Source organism: Papaver somniferum, chromosome 3 (genome assembly GCF_003573695.1).
Source record: "Papaver somniferum cultivar HN1 chromosome 3, ASM357369v1, whole genome shotgun sequence".
NCBI lineage: Eukaryota > Viridiplantae > Streptophyta > Magnoliopsida > Ranunculales > Papaveraceae > Papaver > Papaver somniferum.
Genome location: NC_039360.1, coordinates 179,380,718 through 179,405,908, shown reverse-complemented (window position 1 = coordinate 179,405,908; position 25,191 = coordinate 179,380,718). Strand labels below are relative to the sequence as shown.

The window sequence follows — 25,191 nt, the reverse complement described above, 5'->3', positions numbered from 1 at the left end:
ATGATAATTGTGATCCCTCTCGTTTTCCATTAAACACCAAGCCAATGTGAATGATACCTTGTCCGATGTTTGCCCTACGATGTTGAACAACGATATGTTGTATTTTTTTGTCTTGTAGGTGCAATCCATCATAAGAACACCACAACATGTATGGGTCAATTGTCAAAGCAAAGGATGCGCAATGAATATTTGAAGAGGCTTTTCGCCCGGCCTTATTTTAATGATACGCGTGTAGTTGTGATCCCAAACTATCTTCTCAAATTCTTGCATAACGGTCCTCCCTTCCCATTCCACCCTTCTAATGGTTGCTTGTGCGCTATAAATTGTACTTAGGGAATAAACGTTCTGATTATCCTTTTCCTTGAAGCCTCTGAGAATCACTCTTGGTTTGATACATGCTTTGGTCATTATCTTTACATCCTCGAATTCATGAGGTTTTAGCTTCGCAACTAGGGAGTGACCAACAAAATCTTTCGGATCCCGGTGGTTATGACGGCCAAACCACACCGTACAATCCCGTTCCTTTTTTTTGTCTCTTAGATAGAATACAAGCTTAAATGGGAAATTATCCTTCCTCGTACGAGTCTTGTATACCCTATTAGTCTTCTTTGGATATACATAACCCTTTTTCTTATGGCTATCCTTCTTCTTGTATTTCCCACTTCTCTCACAAACCATCTCAAAACGATTATCTGAACGTTGGTTATTCCCCACCAACACACACATGTTCTTAAGAGCCGTCTCTTTTCCCAAGAAATTGCTTCCTCTGGAGATTTTATTCCCTACATAAGGACAACAATGGGAGATTATAAGGTTAATTACAAGCAATCCCCACATAAAGTTCTAAAAACTAGGTGTTTGGTAACATACCGGAGGCATTTTATAGTGTTCGGACGTATCCGGACCAAGCTTGGAATTTGTTGGATCAATGTATGTCACAATCTAAGGAATGAATGAAAAGAAAATTGAATTAGTTCCAAATAAAATTAAATTACTATGCCGGGTACTAGTTCCGGCATGCTAGACGACAATACCGCCAAAACAATCAAAGCCGGAAAAATGTGACGGCATTCTCGATTAGTGTTCCGGCATTCCGGAATTGCACTTGAAAAAGAGGAGCTAATTTTTAACAGTGCCGGCATTGTATTTTCTTGAACATTAATGCCGGGATTCGCAATTCCGGCATGCTCGATATGTAAGGTTCCAAGCCGGTACTTTGTGCCGGTTTTGTCCGTAGTTTACAAAGCACACCGGTACATGGTGCCGGCGTGCTCGATAATTTAATTACTACGCCGGTATTTAAGTTGAAAAATCTTTAACTCCTAGATGTTTTTCCTGTGGTACCGGCATAATTAAGTTAGGAGTGAACCATGCCGGTCTGGATATTCCATGGAATATTCGGTGGTAGGTAAAAAGTTAACTGCGTGCCGGCATGGAATTGTTGGGTTGAAGACCACGCCGTTGGTTGATTCAAAATGGAGGATAATTTTCGCCGGCATGAAAATAATATGAATATCGTGTCGGTTCTATTGGTGCCGGCGTGGTATTCATACTACGAGTATGCCGGCACCAAGCTTTTTCATAGAAATAATGGCGGTTTTCAAAAAAAAAATCAAATTTTCGACCTCTTGGCAGCATTACCTGTGTGTTGGGGATGCTTGTATGTTGAACTTGTTTACTTTCTTGGGTTGGTTGTTCAAAAAACACTTCATGCTCACGAAAATCATATTCCAAGGATGTTGGTTCATCATATAAGTCCAATTGTGAATTGTTATCATTAACCGAAGATTGAAGATATGCTTCTTGTTGTAGTTGAGCTAAAGATTGAGCAGCAGCAATTCTCTCCTCACAATCATCTTCCATTGTCACAAAAAAATTTCAAATCAAAAATATTTTTCCCTCCTTCTACTCTCACCTCACTCACACAAATTCAAATAAAAATACACACTAATCTATTCTCAAATACTTAAAATTTTACTAATTATTATTAACCACTAAACCTGATTAGTGAGGACTAGATTAGGAATTAAAAAAATAATTACATAAGAGGTGACCCAAATTTGATATTTGGATCCAATTTTTGTCATGTAGCTATATCCCCCAATTAATTTTGATATCCCAACGGGACGTTCTATATAATCCATGCCATATTACCTCTTCGATGTCGGCACCTTTTCCCATTATTTCAATTTACTTCCAAAAACACAAATTGGTATCATGTATTCATGGCCATGGCCCTCACGTGCAAGAGTTTCCTTTCTCGCCAAAATCTCTCCCCAATATCAAACTGTCAAGCACTTAATTACTATGCATATGATATATCCCCTTTATATCACACAAGGGATTTTCACACGTAAAAACGTGTCTAACAGCAACAACATACAAGGCTCCCCAAGTGAGAAGTAATAACCAGAAGCCGACACATGTCGTGCAAGGCTCCATTTAAGCTATTAGTACACAGTTTGTGGTGGACGTTCCCAACTCATACTGCCATGCAAGCCATTATCAATCAAGTATCGTTGGAAGTGAAAGAACTTTGCTAGCACCATTTTAATTCAAGCCTAACAATTACTCCAGCTATGGTCCAGTGGTCCTTGTTCCAAGTCCTTTAGAGTTTAGACCCGACCAAGTCCAGTATTTACCCCCCCAGAGCAACTGCACTTGTACGAGTAAAACCAAAGACTAAAAATCAAAAAAAATTAAAAATTTTGGGTTTAATCCGTGGTGTTAAATATAATCGAGCGTTAATATTTCATTCGTCTCAATGGGACGAGCTTATAATCATCGCCTATCAACAGGCATACATTTTAACATATTCTTGTTGGGCGTACTTTATATTCATGCCTAACTGAAGTTCACATATATACGCCTCATCAACCAGGCGTGGAATATACATCCGCCTATTAACAAGCGTGACTTACACATACGCCTATTAACAAACGAACATTTAAAGTTCGCTCGAGCAAATTTGGTTTTGGTCCGGGTTCCAGACCAAATATAGTCTGATCATTTGGTTGTAGTATGGTTTTTAATCTTTACTCCGTTCGACTGCGTGTGGTTTTTGGACCAAAATTTTGGTTTTAGTCGTCCATTGTGAATGCTCTTAGCCACTTCACGAACACTCCATAGTTCATATTTCTTCGACTAGTTCTGACCGGTCAAATATGCGCAAAAGTCCGAATTTGGCCGTTTTATTCTTTAAAGTCTATTTTACTTGTGTACCTACAAAAATATATCAAATATTAAAATCAATAAATAATTAAGCACAAACAATATATATTTTGGGTGGTAAATATAAAAATTAAGCACCCATCACGACATCTATGTAACTTGTTACTTGATTGTTGTATGGGACATAAGTGTGATTTCATCCTACGAAACAATGTTTTATAACATTCGTTTAAACAAGTAATATACGAACTTGTTTCATAATCGAAAGAAAATCAACAGGTATATTGTTCTGGTTTCTCATGAATATCTTTTATGACCGAATCATACCTATGGTAGGATATGTGGTATAACCGATTCTTAATCATGTTGAGAGTCAAGGTAGAACCAATCCTTACCTATCTTGGGAACCTGGGATAATCGATTCTTGAACTTATGTTAAGAGTCTAGGTAGAACCGCTCCTTACCTATATTGGGAACTTGGTATGACCAATTCTTAACTTATGTTGGGAACCATGGTGGAACTGATCCCTACACATTTCGGGAACTTGGTATGACCGATTTCTTAACTTATGTTAGGAACCAAGGTGAAACCGATCCCTACCTATGTTGGAGACTTGGTAGAACCAAAACTTAATCTATGTTAAGCGTCATGGTAGAACTGTCCCAAAGGCAAAACTAAATCTCAAGTTCACATATTACTTTACGGTTTTGTGTGAGTTTGGAATAAGGGTTTGCTAAAGATAGGAAAGTTATGGATGTCGACATAATTTGAACATGCGCACAATTCTTATTCATAATTGTTCAAAGATATTCCTTGATACTCAAGGTGATCCCAAACCGAAACAGTGAGAATCTTTTAATTAAAATTCTCGAAAAAGGAATATTAGTAATGTGCTAAACTAATATTGAAAGTTTTTCTATGAGAGATTTCAGAAATATTGTTTGGCATTAATTGAAAATAGGAAAACCGAAATTAGGCATTGCATATCTTGAGAACTTTTTCAGTTTTGGAATTTCTTTGTTGTCCAAACAACCTTGGTCTATAAATAGTTGAGTTTGCATTTCTTGCAAACTATCATAAGAGCCAGACAAACTTCATTCGTGTTGTTTTTGGTGGAGCCGTCTATCCGGAGTGGAAAGTACCCTAATTAGGCAAAATCTCTTACGACCGCTCTTTTAAATACTTCTACGGGATCAAGAAGCTCTATGAGTACCGCTGGTAGGAAACTACATAATTTCATTGTTATTTTAGTTTTCGATTATTGATTTGATTGACTAAAGGTTGTTGAAAATTGATTGCACCTAGTTTGATTATTCTTGAGAGCCTTCTCTTCTGACGTAAGGGTCACTCAAACTAAATAAAAGTATCGACGGGATACTTATAACTGTTGTTAGATCTAAAGACATCTTGTGATAATCCATTGTTAACATACTCTGTTCTTTGCGTGATTGATCACAAGAGGATTCAAGTGTTTGTGTGCAGGTACTTTAAGATAATTGAAGACGAAGAAGATTTATCTAATTAGTTTTCGTATCTTGTGAATTTTATGCACACATCTTGATTGGTTTGGATCCAACTAGATCTTGTTTATCTTTGATAGACTTGTGATTATCTAGTTGATTAGATCGGAATATCTTTATAGTTCTCTTTGAGATATATTTAGATTGATTGCGAATCTAGATCTAATTACTTCGGTAATAAGAATCTTGATTGATCTTACCAGATAAAGGATTTTATTAGATTAAACATAAGAGCCTTTGTCAACGACTATATTCATTCTTTATACTAAAGATTTAATATAGTGGTTACCAAACAGATTTGTTCATTTACTGTTTGGAATGCGATCAAAAGGAGTTGAGTAGATAAGAATTTACTTTATAAAGCAACTCAAGATAGTTCTTTCTATCTTGAGATTCACGTGCGTGACGAAAAGGTCGAAGATGCAGGGATACTGAGGGAACTAAGTAACTAGGAGTAGTTTACTTGGTCTCAACTATACGAAGTTGGATTTTGTTCTTTGTATAGCGACATAATTCTAAGAGTATTCAAAACTGGACTAGGTCCCGAGGTTTTTCTGCATTTGCGATATTGCAAAATCTTGTTTGTGTTATTTACTTTACTTCCGCGTTATAATTGTCTAGTTATAATAAAGTAAATACACTTGTACGTTTGAAAAAGCGGGGGTCTAACAACCACACCCAATATTTTGTTTAGGCAATTTGTACATACTAACTCCAATATATTTCCAAGAGAATCAACTAGATAGTCAGACTCAATCAAGGAAAATACATCCAAGAGTTATATCTCTATTTCTCAAATCAATCTACAATCGAACAGATAGGAATCTGTGAGCCGGATCAATATGAGAAATAATTTGAACGGTACCAGAGACCAATGTTCAAGTGTCAATCAATTTATATCAATAACCAAAGGTTGGATTATCTAATTGATTGAACTACGTACAACCTGTGATATTTCAATTATATAGAAAATATAATGCGGAAAAGAAATAACACAGACACCAGAAGTTTTGTTAACGAGGAAACCGCAAATGCAGAAAAACCCCGGGACCCAGTCCAGATTTGAACACCACATTGTATTAAGATGCTACAGACTCTATCCTACTACAAGTTAACTTCAGACTGGAATGTAGTTGAGCCCTAACCAATCTCACACTGATTAACACACAGTTGCGTTCCTTACCCTTTGAATCTCAGAAGGACTCTACGCACTTGATTCCCCTAGCTGATCTCACCCACAACTAAGAGTTGCTACGACCCAAAGTCGAAGACTTGATAAACAAATTTATCTCACAAAGAAAAGTCTATTAAATAAATAAATATGTCTCCCACATAAATACCTATGAGTTTTTGTTCCTTCTTTTGATAAATCCAGGTGAACAAGAACCAGTTGATACACCAGACTTATATTCCCGAAGAACAACCTAGTAATATCAATCACCTCACAATAATCTTAATCGTATGGAAGCGAAACAAGATATTGTGGAATCACAAAGAATGAGACGAAGAGCTTTGTGACTACATTTTATTTTACTTATCGGAGATTAAATCTCGAGCAAATATTAGAGAAGATAGTACTCAATACGATAGAACAAAGTAAGATTAGAACACGCAACTACAAAGAAAATAGTTGGGTCTGGCTTCAGAATCCCAATGATGTCTTCAAGTCGTTAACCTATAATGGTTTTAGGAAAAACCTAGATTAAAGGAGAATCGACTCGAGTCGCAACTAGTATCACACAAAAGGTGGCGGGGATTAGGTTTCCCAGTTACTAGAGTTCTCCCTTATATAGTTTTCAAATCAGGGTTTGCAATCAATGTTACCTTGGTAACAAAGCATTCAATATTTATTGTTAGATGAAAACATGATTAGATTCAATCTAATATCTTACAACCGTTAGATTGACTTAGCTTGTTATACACAAATGAAATGTTCCTTCATTTAGATATGGGTAACCGTACCTAAACGTGTACACTTGGTTGGCTTAACAATAGTTAACCGAATTTAGCCAGATGAACACTTTCATATCAACCTTGTTCATCTTAATCACAACTAGTTCAAATGACTCAAATGAAACTAGTTATAGAGTTGTTCAATTGTTTATATTCTCATAGAAATATACAAGACATAATTGAAGCAACATCGGTTTTGATTCACTTGAATCGATTCATGAACACTATTGCCACGGTGTGCAAAGATTGCATTCCTTATTATATAAATGTATTTTTTCATGAGTATGTAAACATACATAACCTATTTTAGAACTTAACCCACTCAGGTATGCAAACGGGTACGCTTACCTAAGTTCTCGAACTTGGTCTTGTTCGTCGGTACGCAAACGGGTACGCATACTTTCGTTCATGACCGAACTCAGTTGAAATCAGTACACATACGGGTATGTATACTACAGTTTCCGAACTTCAACTGTTGAATCAGTACGCATACGGGTTTGTATACTAAATTCTCGGACTTCAACTGTTGAATCAGTACGCATACGGGTATGCATACTAAATTCCCGAACTTGGATTATACTTGCAATGGTTAGCATACAAGTACGCATACTATGCTATATCCAATCAAATGTTAATTTTTCTAAACTCTCATTTCAATCATTGAAACATTCTTGGAAGACGAGAATAGATGTCTCACACAAACTATTAGCTTCAAAGCAATTTTCAAGTGATCAAATGATCAATACGAAATATTCCGAGCCTACTTCAAAATGACTGTCTCACACAAATCATGTAAAATGTTATCAGGTGATTTTCACATGATCATCTTTTGACTTTCATCAAGAATAAAATATGAACTTGGTTAAAGCGAAAGCTTACCAACACATATTTCGAGAAATATGTAAGTGAGTTAAAATCAGCTCGAAATATCAAATGTGTATAATGTAAAGTCTTATATAGCTATACGACTTTTGTCTCAATAGGAGATAGAATAGAAATATACTTCTGAGTGATAGATAAGTTCAAGTCTCCACATACCTTTTGTTGATGAAGTTTCACAAGCTCCCCTTAGTAGTTCTTCGTCTTCAATCGTTGAACGCCGTGAAGTCTAAAGCTCAACTACACATTCTATCCTAATCCGAGACATAGCTATAAGTAAACTAGAAATCAAGACTTATAGTTTTGCCAACTAAACTTGACAAACAAGCTTGAGATAGCAACGCTTACGAGTTCGACCGAGCAGTGCTTTAACAATCTCCCCCTTTGTAAATTTTAGTGACAAAACTATCAATACATATGAATTACAAAATAAATAAACTTTGTAGCTTCTCATCCAAATGCTTGATTTCCTTGGTTCTTCAACATTACTCAAAATCTTCGTCACTTCCAAGTACTCTAGTGATTCTGAACGTGTTCAACTCAGCATCATAGTTGTTGAAGATCCGTAGCCATAACAATAAGAAAACAATTGTTCTCAATTATTGTTATACAATGTCATAGTATTATTACACAACATCAAAGTTCAATTGTATCACAACTTTGACAATCATACTACAGTGATATGTACCACTCCCCCTTAGTCGATACTTCATCTCACAATGAAAACCACTCCCCTTTACATAATGATCCGTAAACCATATGTGTTTGTAGTGTGAACTACACAATAATTCTTCCCCCTTTTTGTCAATATAAATTGGCAAAGTTACGAAAACTAGTGGGATCATAATGAAATTCTCATAGAGATACTTTATGACTAAAAGAGAACATATCAACTTTGTTTCGATGATTTCACATAGTCGAAACTTAGTGTATTCATCAAGGAATTTATAAAGATACAATATAACTCCTACAATATTCCACAGCCGCACTCCCTACAAAGATTTGGAAATTAAGCACAAGTTCAATTAAGAACTTTCCCCCATAAAATGTCATTCCCGAAAGAACAACAAGAGCGACCTTTTCTTTGGACATTAACAAATCACATGAAAACATGAATTTGTATCTAGAAAACTCATAAATTAACCACAAAGGAACCTTAATGATTAATTTAATTGGAAATGCTCAACATAAAATAACTTACCGAGCCGTACAGTACTTTCACATAGAAGTGTATCAGGGAAAGATCAATACTGCGGAATATTCAAAGATTCATTCTATTTTTAATCAATATTTGCATAATGATATCATAGACTTAATCTTTGCAATTCAAAAGTTCATTCTATTTTCCATCAATATTTGCATAATGACACAATAGACTTAACTTTTGACATATATGGGACAATCATAGTTCACGGACGTAAACACACATATCCCATAACATAATTTGCAATATATGAAACCAATAAAGATTAATACTGAAAAATCATCTTCCAAATAAGCTTTAGAATTTAAATAAATAAATCTAAAAACATTGCAAGATGAAAACCGTTGGCAATAACTATGTGTACTCACAATAACTTCAACTCAAAACCCTAGTTATCCTTCTTAAAAACACAAGAATAAATTCTCATAAGAAGTTTCCTAGACAAGATAAACACCAACAAGCTTCAAAAAATAAAAAAAGACTTCCAAACCGACAAAACCAATCATGAATTGAAATCAAAGGGCCTTTTCGGAACCCTCACGAGCCTTGAGACCTTTGAGCTTGTGATTAACAACATCCACTGCTTCTTCAGAGAAGATATCCTCATTGAGAAGTTTTTTAACATGTGTCTTCATGAGAACAAGGTCAAAGTTAACCTTGTTCAACTCAGTTCTTACACATCGAGACCCTTCGTAGTATCAACGAGCTGCAGTTTTGCATCCTCAAAGTATTTAAGAAAGTCGTGAACCACTTTGGACGAAACCATTTCATCATTATCAACATATTGATGAGTATAAGCATAGTAGCATGAGACATCAGAATAATCCTTAGGATTTTGATATTTGATATCATCAACATCTATTAGGGTTCTTTTCTTATTCCTTTTAGACTCAAAACCAATACCTTTATCAAGTAAGCCTCTTGCAAAATCAAAAGTGCGAGAAGGTGAAGATATTCTTGACAAGAAGAAAATAACCTAGAGTACGCGTACGTGACTCAATAGGATTGGTACTTAAATGGTTTCTTATGGAAGGTCTTTAGGGTTTCTAAAAATTGGTTAGTGACAAGTCAACATGGATACCCGTATGAAAACCAATATGGTCCCCAAAACCAAAACTTAAAAAGAATTGTAAAGTACCTCTTTACAAGGTGAAAAGAATACAACAAAAAATTTGCTACATGAAAATTTTCTTTCACAATTTTTTGGCTCAATAAATTATATTCTCACAAGAGGAAAATTTTAGAGCATAAAAGTAGCTTACAAAATGTAAAAAAAAAAACTTTTTCAAAAAGTGAACACTCTATTCTAAACTAAACAATACTTAAGTCAAAACTATTTGTAGACAATAGTTCAGCTATGGACGACAAGAAAATAACTCAACTAAACAGAGAGCATTATACCAAGAAGTATACCTGATTACTAGCAAATCTTACTCAACAGGATTTTTATGAGTAAGAATTCAACCCTTGTGATCAATTAGCATAAGTATGAGATTTATGCTCATCAAATGAATATTCTTCACGGTTAATCCTCTTTTTCCTTCTAATTTTTTGAGGAAACCCTTTTTAATGTGAAAAAGTATCATAAAACTTATTGTCGTCAAAATAAGAGACCAAGTTTGAACCTTACCAGAAGAAGTTTGTATAGAGGATTTTGACAGCCTGTTGATAAGATCCTTGTATCCTTCAATTATAAGATTAAGGTTGTCCTTCATATCTCCATTGTTGTTTACGCCTGCTGGTACCTTTCTCACATCTTGATCGTCATCCTTCACTTTAGGTTGAGAAGGATTTTTCTGAAATCTCCTTGACCGATTAATACTACAATTAGTTCGAACGTTCGATGAGCATATTGAACTGACTTTCCTGGAAGAATTCACGGGGTGAGCACTAAAACCGATAGGTTTAGACATCCGAATGTCAGTTACACCTTTGAGTATTAAATCTAAGGTGTGCGGAAGATGACCAAAGTAATTTTCATTCAGCTTCAGTTTTCTCTTCCGTTGAACATATCATTTTGAATCACAAAAAAGACATACTTTCTGATAACCGGAGTGATTAGATTGTGTAGCATTAGTAACATCGTTAGAAGATTTCTTCCTTCCGCGAGACGTGCTAAATTCATGATCAGTAGAAAACACAATCACTTCTTTAGGGATAGGAAAAGTTTGTAGTTCAGCTTCTGAAGCTGGTTTTATTAGAGAAACATGATTAGAACTAACCATGTTTTCTAAAATCACAACAGAACCAGAAGTAATTGGTATGACTGACTCCACAGAACGACCTTTATCTTGAATAAAGAGATTACTCAATAGTCGTCCTATTTCAAGCGCATCTTCTTTGAGTTTAGCCTCGAGTAAGATTCGGGAGGAACAAACTACCGGATTTTCCTCGTGAAGAACCCTTAATTTGGAATCACGATCTTTTACCATACCAACCATTATATTGACCTTGCGCTTCATCCTATTGATTTCAACTGCCTGGAGTCTTACAAGTTTTAGAATCGCTGCACTCTCTTGGGATGCTTTCATTTGTACTTCAGAATCAGATTCGTCGGTAAGTTAATCAGGGTAACACATATCAATACTTGTTTGTTTCGTAGGAACAGAATGTTCATCTATATGTAAGATAAACAAGTCTTTCTCTTTAATAGATTTCACATAAACAGAACTTTTGTATCTGGTGATGAGTTTGTCAAAGATAGTACTACCGTCCATAGAATCAGATTGCTACAAACAAAAACTTATGAGTTATTAAACGTGTTTGCCTGCGCTGATACAAATTGAAAAAGCGGGGGTCTAACAACCACACCCAATATTTCGTTTAGGCAATCTGTATGGACTAACTCCATTATATTTTCAAGAGAATCAACTAGACAGACAGACTCAATCAAGGAAGATACATCCAAGAGTTATACCTCTATTTCTCAAATCAATATGCAATCGAACAGATAGGAATCCGTGAGCCGGATCAATATGAGAAATAACTTGAACGGTACCAAAGACCAATATTCAAGTGTCAATCAATTTATATCAACAACCAAAGGTTGGATTATCTAATTGATTGACCTACGCACAACCTGTGATATTTCAATTATATAGAAAATATAATGCGGAAACGAAATAACACAGACACCTGAAGTTTTGTTAACGAGGAAACCGCAAATGCAGAAAAACCTCGAGACCTAGTCCAGATTTGACACCACGATGTATTAAGCCGCTACATACTATAGCCTACTACAAGTTAACTTCAGACTGGAATGTAGTTGACCCCTAACCAATCTCACATTAATTAAGGTACAGTTGCGTTCCTTACACCTCTGAATCCCAGCAGGAATCTACGCACTTGATTCCCTTAGCTGATCTCACCCACAACTAAGAGTTGCTATGACCCAAAGTCGAAGACTTGATAAAAAAAATCTGTCTCACACAAAAAAGTATATTGAATATATAAATCTGTCTCCCACAGAAATACCTAAGAGTTTTTGTTCCTTCTTTTGATAAATCAAGGTGAGCATGAACCAGTTGATATACCAGACTTATATTACTAAAGAACAGCCTAGTAATATCAATCACCTCACAATAATCTTAATCGTATGGAAGCAAAACAAGATATTATGGAATCACAAAGAATGAGACGAAGATCTTTGTAACTACTTTTTATCTTACCTATCGGAGATTAAATCTCGAGCAAATCTTAGAGAAGACAGTACTCAATACGATATAACAAAGTAAGATCAGAACACGCAACTACATAGAAAATAGTCGGGTCTGGCTTCAGAATCCCAATGAAGTCTTCAAGGCGTTAACCTATAATGGTTTTAAGAAAAACCTAGGTTAAAGGAAAATCGACTCTAGTCGCAACTAGTATCACACAGAAGGTGTGGGGATTAGGTTTCCCAGTTGCTATAGTTCTCCCTTATGTAGTCTTCAAATCAGGATTTGCAATTAATGTTACCTTGGTAACAAAGCATTCAATATTCACCGTTAGATGAAAACCTGATTATATTCAAGCTAATATCTTTCAACCGTTAGATTGACTTAGCTTGTTATACAAAAATGAAATGTGCCTTCATTTAGATATGGGTAACCGTACCTAAATGTGTACGCTTGGTTGGATCAACAATAGTTAACCGAAGTTAGCTATATGAACACTTTCATATCAACCTTGATCATCTTAATCACAACTAGTTCAAATGACTCAAATGAAACTAGTTATAGAGTTGTTAAATTGTTTATATTCTCATAGAAGTATACAAGACACAATTGAAGCAAAATCGGTTTTGATTCACTTGAATCAATTCATGAACATTATAGCCACGGTTTGCAAAGATTGCATTCCTTATTATATAAATGTATTTGTTCATGAGTATGTAAACATACTTAAACGATTTTAGAACTTAACCCACTCAGGTATGCAAACGGGTACGCATACCTTAGTTCGCGGACTTGATCTTGTTCACTGGTACGCAAACGGGTACACATACTGTCGTTCATGACCGAACTCAGTTGAAATCAGTACGCATACGGGTATGTATACTATAGTTTCCGAACTTCAACTGTTGAATCAATACGCAAACGGGTATGCATAATAAATTCCCGGACTTGAATTACACTTGCAATAGTTAGCATACATGTACACATACTATGCTATATCCAATCAAAGGTTAATTATTCTAAATTCCCATTTCAATCATTGAAACATTCTTGGAAGACGAGAATAGTTGTCTCACACAAACTATTAGCTTCAAAGAAATTTTCAAGTGATCAAATGATCAATACGAAACATTCCGAGCCTATATCAAATGACTCTCATACAAATCATATAAGATGTTACCATGTGATTTTCACATGATCATCTTTTGAATTTCGTCAAGAATAAAATATGAACTTGGTTAAAGCGAAAGCTTACCAACACATATTTCGAGAAATATGTAAGCGAGTTAAATTCAGCTCGAAATATCAAATGTGTATAATGTAAAGTCTATATAGGTATACGACTTTTGTCTCAATAGGACATAGAATAGAAATAGACTTCTGAGTGATAGATGAGTTCAAGTCTCCACATGCCTTTTGTTGATGAAGTTCCACAAGCTCCCCTTAATAGTTCTTCGTCTTCAATCGATGAACGCCGTGAAGTCTAAAGCTCAAATACACATTCTATCCTAATCTGAGACGTAGCTCTAAGTAGACTAGAAATCAAGACTTATAGTTTTGACAACTAAACTTGACAAACAAGCTTGAGATAGCAACTCTTACGAGTTCGACCGAGAAGTGCTCTAACAACGTTAATCCATATTACTTGACATTGATCGTGTAGTCGATCGATTTAAGTACCATAACTATTATCAAGTAAATATCTTGTTGTCGTATTGTCTCGATTTTGTCCATAGACGATCACACAAGATATCGAACTTATAGGTTGAAACGAAGATATTGTGGTGTATTTGGGTTCCCTTGTCATTTCAAAGCTGATAAGAGAAATTGAGTGATTTTTTATCTCATTTGAGTCTTATCGAATAAAGAGATTATACATACATAATCGGTTCGATTTTGTAACTAAGTTTTCTCAGTTAACTAATCTGATTAAGGGAAAATTATTTCGGGAAACTGTTTCCTTGATAACATGCTAAAACAGGATTACTTAGGTAGATCGGTTTTAGTATTGGTTATCTAAAATGGTATGTGAAACTGTCGTGTTTAATTCTTATAGGTTGTACAAGTTCTTATGAATTTGTAAGATCCTTTCGGTTTGCTCTTATGTTTATTCGTTTCTTGTCATTTTTGTGACAAAAAGGAAGATAAATATATGGAGTAAACAAGTGATTTATGACCACTGGGAAAGGACATATGTGGTTAAACGTTATAACTAACGAAAGAGTAAAGCATAGATTAAGGGGGAGAAACATATCATCATGTTGTGTAGTATTCATACTACAAAAGAGGAATAACAAATGTGTTCGGATTGAATATATACCTAGCTTTCCTTTAGGGGGAGTAAAGCTTTTGTTATTCAAATGTCAACATCAACATTTTATTTTGAATATGTGTAGGATATTGTGTTGTTGAAACTTGGAATCAAGCATATAAAATGAGTTATTTTAATTCGTCTATCTCCATATGTATTAGATTTTGTTACTAAATTGACAAAGGGGGAGATTGTTAGAGCATCGCTAGGTTAAACCCACCAAGCGTTGGTATGTCAAGGTTGATTTTTTAGTGTCAAAACTCAATTAGAGTCGCTTGATTAAGATTACTAGATACAACTTTGTTTAGGTTTGACTAGAATGTCTAGGAATTTTCAGACATACAAATATTACTCCGAAGACCCGAAGAACATGAAGATGTATCGACTACAATGAAGACATCATCCTTCCACTTGAGGTTAGTAATACTGACTTGACTTGTTCCATTCCTATCGTTTCTTTCAAGTCGTTTAAGATTGAAAACATAACATGTGAGGTTATATATATGATGATCTTGTATTAGACTTGGTCATATTAGTATGATCAAAGTTTCAAGGAAGTATATTGAATTACGAAGTATAACGTTTATCTTTTGAACTTCGTAAATACGACATCGACATAATCTATGTAACTTGTTACTTGATTGTGCATTGGATATAGGTGTGATTTCATCCTAGGAAACTATGTTTTATTACATTGGTTTAAGGAAGTAGATATACGAACTTGTTTCGTAATCGAAAGGAAATCAATATGTGTTTTGGTCTGGTTTTCTATGAAGATCTATTGAATGACCAATTCGAACCTAAGGTGGGAATTCTGGTAGAACCAATCTTAATTTATGTAGAGAGTCAAGGTAGAATCGTTCCGTACTTATCTTGAGATATTTGGTAGAACCAATCCTAGCTTTTGTTGGGAGTCAAGGTAGTTACGATCCCTACCTATATTGGGATACTTGGTAGAACCAATCCTAGATTTTGTTGGGAGTCAAGGTAGAACCGATCCCTACCTATATTAGGAGACTTGGTAGAACTGATCCTAACCTATGGGAGTCATGGTAGAACTGGTCCCAAGAGCAAAACCGATTTTCAATATTCACATATTACTTTCGGGTTTTGTGTGAGTTTGGAATTAGGGTTTGCTAGATAGGAAAGTTCTAGATGTTGACATAATTTGAACATGTACATGATTCTTATCATTGATTGTTCAAAGATATTCCTCGATACTCAAGGTGATCCCAAACCGAAATATTGGAGAATCTTTTAATTAAGATATTTGAATTATATGTTTTTGATTTTTTAGCAATCAAAACATGTCTCTAGAAAAACTATATTAGTCAAGTGCTAAAATAATATTTGATATTTTCTAATGAGAGATTTCAGAATTACAGGTTGGATATTAGTTGGAAATATGAAAACAGAAATTAAATACTTTCTTGAGAATCTTTCGGTTTTGGAATGTTCTTGTTGTCCAAACAAACTTGGTCTATAAATAATGAAGTTTGTTACTCTTGCAAACTATCCTTAGCCAGGAAAACTTCATCTTTTTGTTGTCTCTGGTGGAGCCGACTACTAGTATTACTTGTAATACAAAACCGGAGAGGAAAGTACCCTAATTGGGCGAAATCTCTTACATCTGCTCGTTTAAAGACTTATGTGGGATCAAGAATCTCTAGAAAGTACCGTTGGTGGGAAACTAGATAATTGCATTGTTATTTTAGATTTCAATTATTGATTTGATTGACTAACGGTTGTTGAAACTTTGAATGCACCTAGTTTGATTATTCTTGAGAACATTCTCTTCTGACATAAGGTCACTCAAACTAGATCAAAGTATCGACGGGATCTTCATAAATGTTTTTAGATATGAAGACAACTTGTGATCATCCATTGTTGACAGACTCCGTTTTGTGCGTGATCGATCATAAGTGGAATCAGGTTTTGTGTGCTGGTACAATTGAAAACAATTGAAGATTTGAAGACAAGAAGATTTTTCTGATTGGTTTTGCATCTTGTGTATTACTTTGGGCACACATCTTGTGAACCTTGGCAATTCGCGAAATTCAGATGGTAGGGGTTTGCGAACCTACCTAATTCCCGAACTTAGATGTAAAGGGTTTGCAAACTATTGGCAGTTCACGAAAGTCAGGTCGTAAGGATTGGAAAACCGGGTTAGTAAACCTTGGCAATTCGCAAAAGTCAGATGGTAGGGGTTTGCAAACCTACCTAATTCCCGAACTCAGATATAAAGGGTTTGCAAACCAGGTTTGCGAACCTCTACAGTCTGCGGAATTCAGACTAACTTTGGTAAAACATACAAGTATGTTTAGCTATCACCAAGCAGTTTTTTATCTCCCATAATTGATTTGAAACATTCCCAATAGCGACATGCAATATGCATTGTTGCTTTAGCAATTTTCAAATGATCAACTTGAAATAAAAATAGTTCTTGAACAATGAATTGTTTTTAACTAAGATTATTAAGGATCTAGAACATTAATTGCTTGAGTCATATTTCGAAAGTTTAATCAAAGCAAGCTTGAACTCAAAATTGATTCTTTACAATATTAAATCTACTAAAATATGCGATATAGTTCATAAGATATAATGGTAAATGTCATGAGTAAATAGAATGGATCAGTCTTCACGTACCTATTTGTTGATGAAGTTCTCGCAAATGTGATCGTTTGTTCTTCAGTCTTCAATCTTCTAGGGCTATTCAGTGATGTCTGATATTCAACTACTATACTCTAATCCTAAACCGAGACTTGATTTTAGTAGACTAAAAATCAAGATATAGTTTTGTACATCTACCATTGACAACAAGCTTGAGATAGCAAAACGTGCGAGTTCGACCGAGCGATGCTCTAACACTTCATCAACAAGGAGGTATGTGAAGAGTGACTTATCTTATTTACTCAGTTCATTTATCATTCTATCTTATGAGACAATGTCATATAATATTGCAACAAAGAAATTACGAGTTCAAGTTTGTCTTGTTTACACTCTCGAAATGTGATGCGAACAGCGGATGTTCATAGATTTTCAGCAATCGTAGTTCAGAGCAATTTATTGTTCACAAACTAATTTTATCTGCACCGATCTTTAGAAATTGCCCAAGCAAACATTGGATGAACTGTCTACTGTATGCATACGTTGATAGTCAAATCCTAATGAAATTGAAATCTTCTTTATTTTCTTTTACTTTCAAATCTACTTTGCTATCTTTGGATGCATTGTCTAATTATATATTTTTTTACTTCTTTTCTACTTTGTTATGTTGGGTGCATTGTCTGAATAATAAAACTACATAATGCAACAATAGTAAATCTCAGAAAGACGTACACTTTGACATGTGTAAATGTGATAGATTAGGCGGTATGAGGACCAGCATCACAAGCACAATAAGTATGTTGTTTGATGATTATAAAATTGATGCAAACTCGTTGAGGCCCAAAGCCGTAATATATATATATATATATATATAATAGTAGAAATAATAAAGGTTTAATTACCTGGCGAGATTGGGGTATACCTGGATTAATTGGGGTATACCCAAATCTAAATGGACCTAGTACTCTTATTAAGGGGTGATCAAAATTGGTGATTTTATACTAATACTCTTGAACTAATTAACTGAAAATTAAACCCTAAAATTAAAAAAACTCTTAATCTTTCTTAATCTCTCTTCTCTAATCTCTCTACTCTTCCCCTTCATCTTCTTCCATTTCTTCCATTAATCGAAAATCTTCAACATTGATTTTCCAACATTGGCCGGCGAAAAGAAGACTCTAAATGATGTCTAAACTTAAACCCATCAGTGTGTTGTGTGATTTGGTTGTTATATAATTGTTATATTAGGTTAGAAATCAAAAATTATGATTTCTGTGTCTTCGGCCGGCAAGGTCGTGACATGCATATCTTGCTGACTTTTCATAATAGCCATGGCGACTGTAAAAAATTTTCAACAGCCGGCAGGGTATTTTTTGAAGACCTTGCCGGCCAATACAGCCGGCAAGGTCGTGACATGCATATCTTGTCGACTTTTCATAATAGCCATGGCGATTGTAAATTTTTTCAACAGCCGACAAGGTATTTTTTGAAGACCTTGCCGACTAATAAACAGCCGGCAGAGTATTTTTTGAAAACCTTGCCGACTAATACATTTTTCTCAACAGCCGACGCGGTATTTTCAACAGCCGACAGGATATTTTTTAAAGACCTTGTCGACTTTTTTCTGTCGTCTCCTGTATGTCAAAAAAAAAAAAGTCGGCAAGGTCTTCATCGTCGACCTTGCCGACTTTTCATACTTTCAGAACTGAAAGTGTTGATTTCTGATCTAATTTTGAATAGGATTTCATACAACATCTTTGCAATCCCCTCTTTAGAAATGTTAAGGTAGTGTGCTTTCATTTCCGTTCCAAAAGATTTCCTCAAAACAAAATTTTTTTCATCAAAAACCTTCCGAAATAAGTTCAATCAAAAACAAAATTTCATAACTCAATTTCATAATTTGAGAAGTTTTAATCTATTTAATTAATTAACCTAATCAAAATTTTAATGTTAATTAAACAAGGACATATTAGCCATTTAGAAAATACAAATTTAAGGGATGGCTTGGTTTTACTTCAAAATGACCAAATTTTATCTTATTGGGTATGCACCAATTAATCTGGGTATACCCCAATCTCGCCCGGTTTAATTACAACAATTACAAGACCATAAAGATAGCATAGTCTTACATCAAATAATTGAATTATACTGTGTAGAAAGAACAATGTAGTCATTACCAGAAAGGTTGAACCACATAGTCTGTGATAAGAAAAAGCAAATCAAGAACGTTTTGGAAGACAAAAAAGTCTTTGACGAGATATCCGTAGTCTGCGGACTCTGCACAAAGTAGTGCATTTCCAAATTTTCACGGGCGCCTGGTACAATTTGCAAATGCATGCAGAGTATGTTGTAGTGTACTCCTTCCCTCCCTTTAAAGATGCCCTATTTCAAGTTTGCATAATTCTTAATGCAAAGAGAGAGATTATTGAGTGTTCTAGTTTTCTAGGGGGAGAGAAAGAGTCAAAATAAAAGAGAGATTATAATATTTCACACAAGCTAGGTTCTCTGAGTAACTTTGGCTATCGATTTCAAACAGCTAATTTTACCAAAATTGACCATTTTTTCTGGCAAGGTTTCAGCATTTTCGAATTGGGTGCCAAGCACCTGTAACTTGAGTACTGCTGCAGATTTTTGCAATAACTTTCACCACATTCCAAGTAGGGCTTCAGAAAGAAAAGAGAGATTATTTCTTACTATTTGAAAAGATTAAATAATGAGAATTCAGTGAATAAGAGATCACCTGGGATCCAATGGACCATAAACAACCATTGGAATAAGTTTACATAATGAGAATTCAGAGAATAAGAGATCATCTGGGATCCAATGGAACTGAAACAACCATTAGAATAAGTTTACAACAGAAAGAATGATATCAAGATTGTGGTTTGCCCCTGATTTAAATAAATAATAACAAAAAATTAAAAAAAAATGAGGTTTGTAGTTTGCCTGCAGGGTGTTAGGAAACCAAGATGATTAGAACCATCGCCTACTTATAACGTCCCAATCTGACGATGTTCACCATTCTCAAGTGCAGTGTAAAATTCACAATTCGTTGTTCTATATTGTGGTCCTGACAAAAGAAAAATGATTCAACTTCATAGTCAAAATAACCAACCAAAATCCTGGGTTCAGTCACACACATTAAGAGATCAACTGAGGTGTCCACTCCACTGCGTGAGGTACCAACAATTGTATCATACCAGATGAGTGCTACATTTTTCGTCAATTATTTATAGTTGCTAGGACATACCGAGACACTAATTTACTGCCTTGATGCGAAGCTTTTCGTAGTACTGTCTCCCTCTTCTCTTGCACTTCTTATAACTCAAAATCCACCCTGAAGATCTCAGATTCAGGAGTTCTGGTAGCATTTGCATGACCAAGTGTTGCACTATGCCAAAGCCCATCACCGAAGCTTATACCTTCAGATATCTTGCCACCACCAACTGCGGCTTGAAGGGTTGCACCATTCTGGCTTGAACCATCTTTCAGCTACTTACTTACCTGACAACGTTACACAGTTTCCTTGTATTCCCTGAGAAAAAAACCTGAATCAATGTTACTCCTAGACTCCCTGAATAAGAGTTTTCTTCATCATCCTTCCGTACCATCATGTGTACCTGTGCTAATAACACACCAATTTTTTCAAGGACCACTGTTTCCAGATTGCAAAGTAAGCGCCTCAGCTCCTCCATATTAATGACCACTCTCAATGGGACCATGGCTTATAGACTATTGTAGTGAATGTTACCAACAAAAACTTCGGCTATGAAAGTGAGACCAGTAGAAAAGATAACAAATTTATTGACAAAATTAGAGGATGCAACAACATTACAAAGATACTTCTAATCTTAAATTGATCTTTTCAATTTTCACTCTTGTTCGAGCAGCAATCTTGAACTTGATATTATCCTTATCTTCTCCACTTCATCACAATCATCATCGCTGACATCCTTTGGTAATAGGAGCTGACCAAGATAAGGCTTATCTTGTGGAGGGATGTGGTTAAATTGACCGAGTTTTAGTGTCTTACAAATGGTTTCTGAGAACCCGGTTTTGCTTTAGCCCTTGCACCAATCATATTGGGTTTTCTTCCATTTGAAAAACCTTGATCAGAAGACCTTGAAGGCCGATTCTTCTCCGTGCTCAATTTGGGATATGTTCCCACTTTTCCAACTGAACTAGCTCGGTCAAAAGATACTGAAGGCCGTTTCATAGCAGTGCCCAGCTGTGGATGTCTTCCCACTCTTCCGTTGGAACTAGCTCGATGAGATCTTGAAGTTCCATTTATCTCACTGCCTGGCGGTGGATTTCTTCCCACTTTTCGTGTACCAGCAATCTTAATTTCACTGTCACCCTCATCCTCATCCTCTTCATAATCTTCAGATTCATCGTCGGTGGCATCCTCAGCTTCATTACCAGAAATTTCATCCTCATCTTCTTCTTCTCCTTCTTTTGCAGCACGAGAAATACGCTTGTGTTTACTAGAAGTATCTGAATCATCACCAATAGGCTTTTCTTCCTTACCTTTGTTCATTAAGTGAATATAGTGATACCTCAAATCCATTAATGGATGCTTCTTGACCAACAAATCTCGCTTATAACCTCCTCTAAGAACTACAGTATGCGTTCTAACCTTACTTGAAACATAAAATATTCCCGGATGATTAATCAATGCCCTCTTAAACCTTGATCTGAGCCCAAGATAATCCCCCAGACATAAAATGTTTTCCTTAACGGTCTTTTTAGGGACCAAAAGATGGAGCAACTCATGCAGCACAGCAACAGTCCATTTGTCAGCCTGATCACTAGTAGACTGTAAATGGGATGCATTTTCATAAGGAGAAATGTAAGGCAACCTTTGCCACTCATCCAACCATTTTTTTACACTCTTCTCCAACTCATAACCTCTAGAATACTGAACTGGAAAAGCAATAGGCATACCTTTTTCGTAACCTCTAGTGTTTTTTTCCATTACTGATTTAGCTAACTCATCACTCCAACAAACAAGTTCCAATGCGAGAACCGGTTTTCGATTCGCATACTTAGACTCCATCTCTGTGACTCGAAAATAATCAGGATATTCTGTTAAAAGCGTACTAACATAATCATGTGGCAACCCCAAATCCCACTGAAACCAATCAACTACCCACAACGGAATCTTATTAACTCTAGCTAACATAAGAAGCTTTAACAACCGGTCAGCAATATCATTGCGATGGGTCGGACTGCTGTAAATCAACTGCTCTTTATCATCAATATGGAGAACTTCGGGGGTTAATCTAACATAAGGCCTAGTGGGGCACCCACCTTGCGGCAAGTACTCTTCCAAAACTGAAGGATATTTACGGATGAAATCAATTGTACGAGTTGGTATACCAAGTTTTGTTTTGTTTTCAGAAACTACCGAAACAGGAAGAGATTTAGACGGTTCTAAATTGATTAAGTTTTTCAATGCTAGCATTGGTTGCAAATGTTTTTCTTTTTCTATTGCATGATCAAGAGCTCTATCACGAACCTGTTTTGCCCCTTCCTCAACAAAAGTGCAGACGATTTGGTACTGATAATATTTCCGTTGTGGGTATCGGAGCGAAAGACGGCTTCGGAGTATTGACGCCATGGGGAAACTGCAAACACAACGAGATGAAATTAGGGAAAATGCAGGAAATTAGGGAGAAATACTAGAGAAACAGAAAAGCATACCTTTTGGAGAGTTACTGACGATGGGGGATTCAGATTTGGTGATGAATGAAGTGAGAGGAAGAAGAGAAACTGAGGTTTAGGGTTTAAAGAGAAAGAAAATGTTTAATTTTCCTTTCCCCTATTTTATTTTTACGGAAATAGCAAAGGGAACTAGACATGGAAATTTCTTGTTTGGTACAAGGCCCATATAATTAGTTTCCATTGGGTCCATCCATATTTCTTGTTTAACCGGAGATCCAAAATAATTTTAAACAACGAAATGACCAAAATAGTCTTGCTATCAAACGTGAGTGTTTACACGGTCTTCCCAAATATCACTGTCTTCCCAAAATGACCAAGTCTCTTTATCTCTCCCATCAAAAACCGAATCTCATCTTCCCTACTAAATAAGAGAACAAAACATTGAAAATCATCAATGAAAACTAAAGAAATCATAAGAATTACTTTATTCTCATACTAAATTATCATAAAATCTCGTTGAAAATCCTAAATTTTTAATGAAATCAATATTAAAATAGTAAAAATCAGAAGAATCATCAGAATTCTATGAGAAGAAGAAGTAATTGAAGAAGTTTGTACTCCAAATCAGTAGAAGATGATTTTGAAGAATCACCAGCAGCAGAAAAGAAAAAATACATTACAAACAATAGAAACAGTAAGCAAAAATAGTACATATGTGTTTTTTCTTTACTTTTTATTTCCCATTTTTATTTTCCACACTGTGATCCAATAATACATATCTCTTGTACTCTGAAAAACACAGTTTATGCTTGAATACATATCACAAATAACACGCAGTTCATTTTTCATACTACAATCCAACAGTGCAGATTCACTATACTGAAAGAATCATAGGCTAATTATACCTAGACAACATAATACATGGTTAAAGAGTATAAATACTGGTAAAAAATATGTTCCGACTTGTATTTTGCTTCTTTCATAACATGCAGTGTTAGTTTCAGTTATGATTAGATAGTGCAGATTCGTTATACTGAAAAACCTAGGTTATTTAGACCTAGATATCAAAACTCACTAGCAAAGAGCATATATACTGAAAACCCCTAAATATTTATGTAACAATGTACATTATGCATTATTTCGGCAGTGCAGACTTCGTATACTATTTTGATTGACAGACTTCTTATGATTTCTTATGTTCAAATGTTGTTTTTGATACAAGTTCCTTTTATGATCTAGAGTGCAGATTTCTTATATTGTGGTTATTTGTTTGATTTTCTTACATGAAATGGAAAGTATAAAGAGATTTATACTGAATGATTTTTCATAGGATTAATTATTGTTCATTACTTGTTTTGGCTATGCAAATTTTGTTTGTTTTGATTTTTGGTATATGCATTCTAGAGTGCATATAATATATATTTTGGCTATTGTATACATTTTTATGTGTTTTCATCAGATGCGGCTCATAAAAAAATTATAATAAGAGTGTAAAATGCATATATAGTCTTAATTTCTATACTTATCTGATATTTTAACATTACATATTGCATATACTATGGTTATTGGTTTGTTTTCCGCAGTGCCGATTGCCTATAATATATTATTTACAATCAAACATAGAGCTATATTGTTGTTAGATACTAATTACATTCCATCTAATGTGGCTGGAATAACGTTTTCATTTGCAGGTATGAGATATTGCTTCTTATCAAACAGTTCCCAGAATTGATTTTTGATAGATCGACGAAAGATTTATGTCTATTAGGGTTGCTAGCTAAGAAGTCGTTTGGTTTTTGAGACAAAGTTAGGCTCATATGGTGGCAATTATGAATCCGTTCATGCTAGTTACGTAAAACCTTATTTGTATATGTTTTGCTGGAAAATAACCAGCTACTTGTAAAATCATTATCCATTGTATAATCCCTAGCATTTCTTAATATGATCTCTGTCCAATATTCCTCATAGTGTAATTGTGCTACAACGCCTAAAAATCTGAGTATAGTTGTGTTGTACGGCCTAAAAATGCTTACTTGATTTGTTTTGATATCTTTGTTTGAAGTATAATTTGTGTGTTCCAGATGTACAACTTAATTTGAAACGTAAAGTTAACAAACATGAGTAACTAGTGATTAAATCCTCTTTCTTAGTTGATTGAAAGTTACAATTTTGTTTGATTTTTAATTCAATTGAGAGTTTTTTCATGGGAAAAGGATTCACTGTGA

At 35.1% G+C, this 25,191-nt stretch overlaps 1 protein-coding gene across 1 annotated transcript; it reads right to left on the bottom strand.

Moving 5' to 3' along the window:
• Positions 1 to 20,033: 20,033 nt before the first annotated feature.
• LOC113358173 (protein ROOT PRIMORDIUM DEFECTIVE 1-like) lies at positions 20,034 to 23,117 on the bottom strand. Its single transcript, XM_026601703.1, has 2 exons — positions 23,006 to 23,117; positions 20,034 to 22,929 (listed from the first exon to the last, which is right to left on the bottom strand). The coding sequence occupies exon 2, from the start codon at positions 22,920 to 22,922 to the stop codon at positions 21,324 to 21,326; it is 1,599 nt and encodes a 532-aa protein (XP_026457488.1). The 5' UTR covers positions 22,923 to 22,929; positions 23,006 to 23,117; the 3' UTR covers positions 20,034 to 21,323.
• Between the last annotated feature and the right edge of the window lie 2,074 nt (positions 23,118 to 25,191).

Excerpts from the sequence above, each read along its gene's own strand:
- LOC113358173 (XM_026601703.1), bottom strand. The coding sequence starts at position 22,922 with ATGGCGTCAATACTCCGAAGCCGTCTTTCGCTCCGATACCCACAACGG.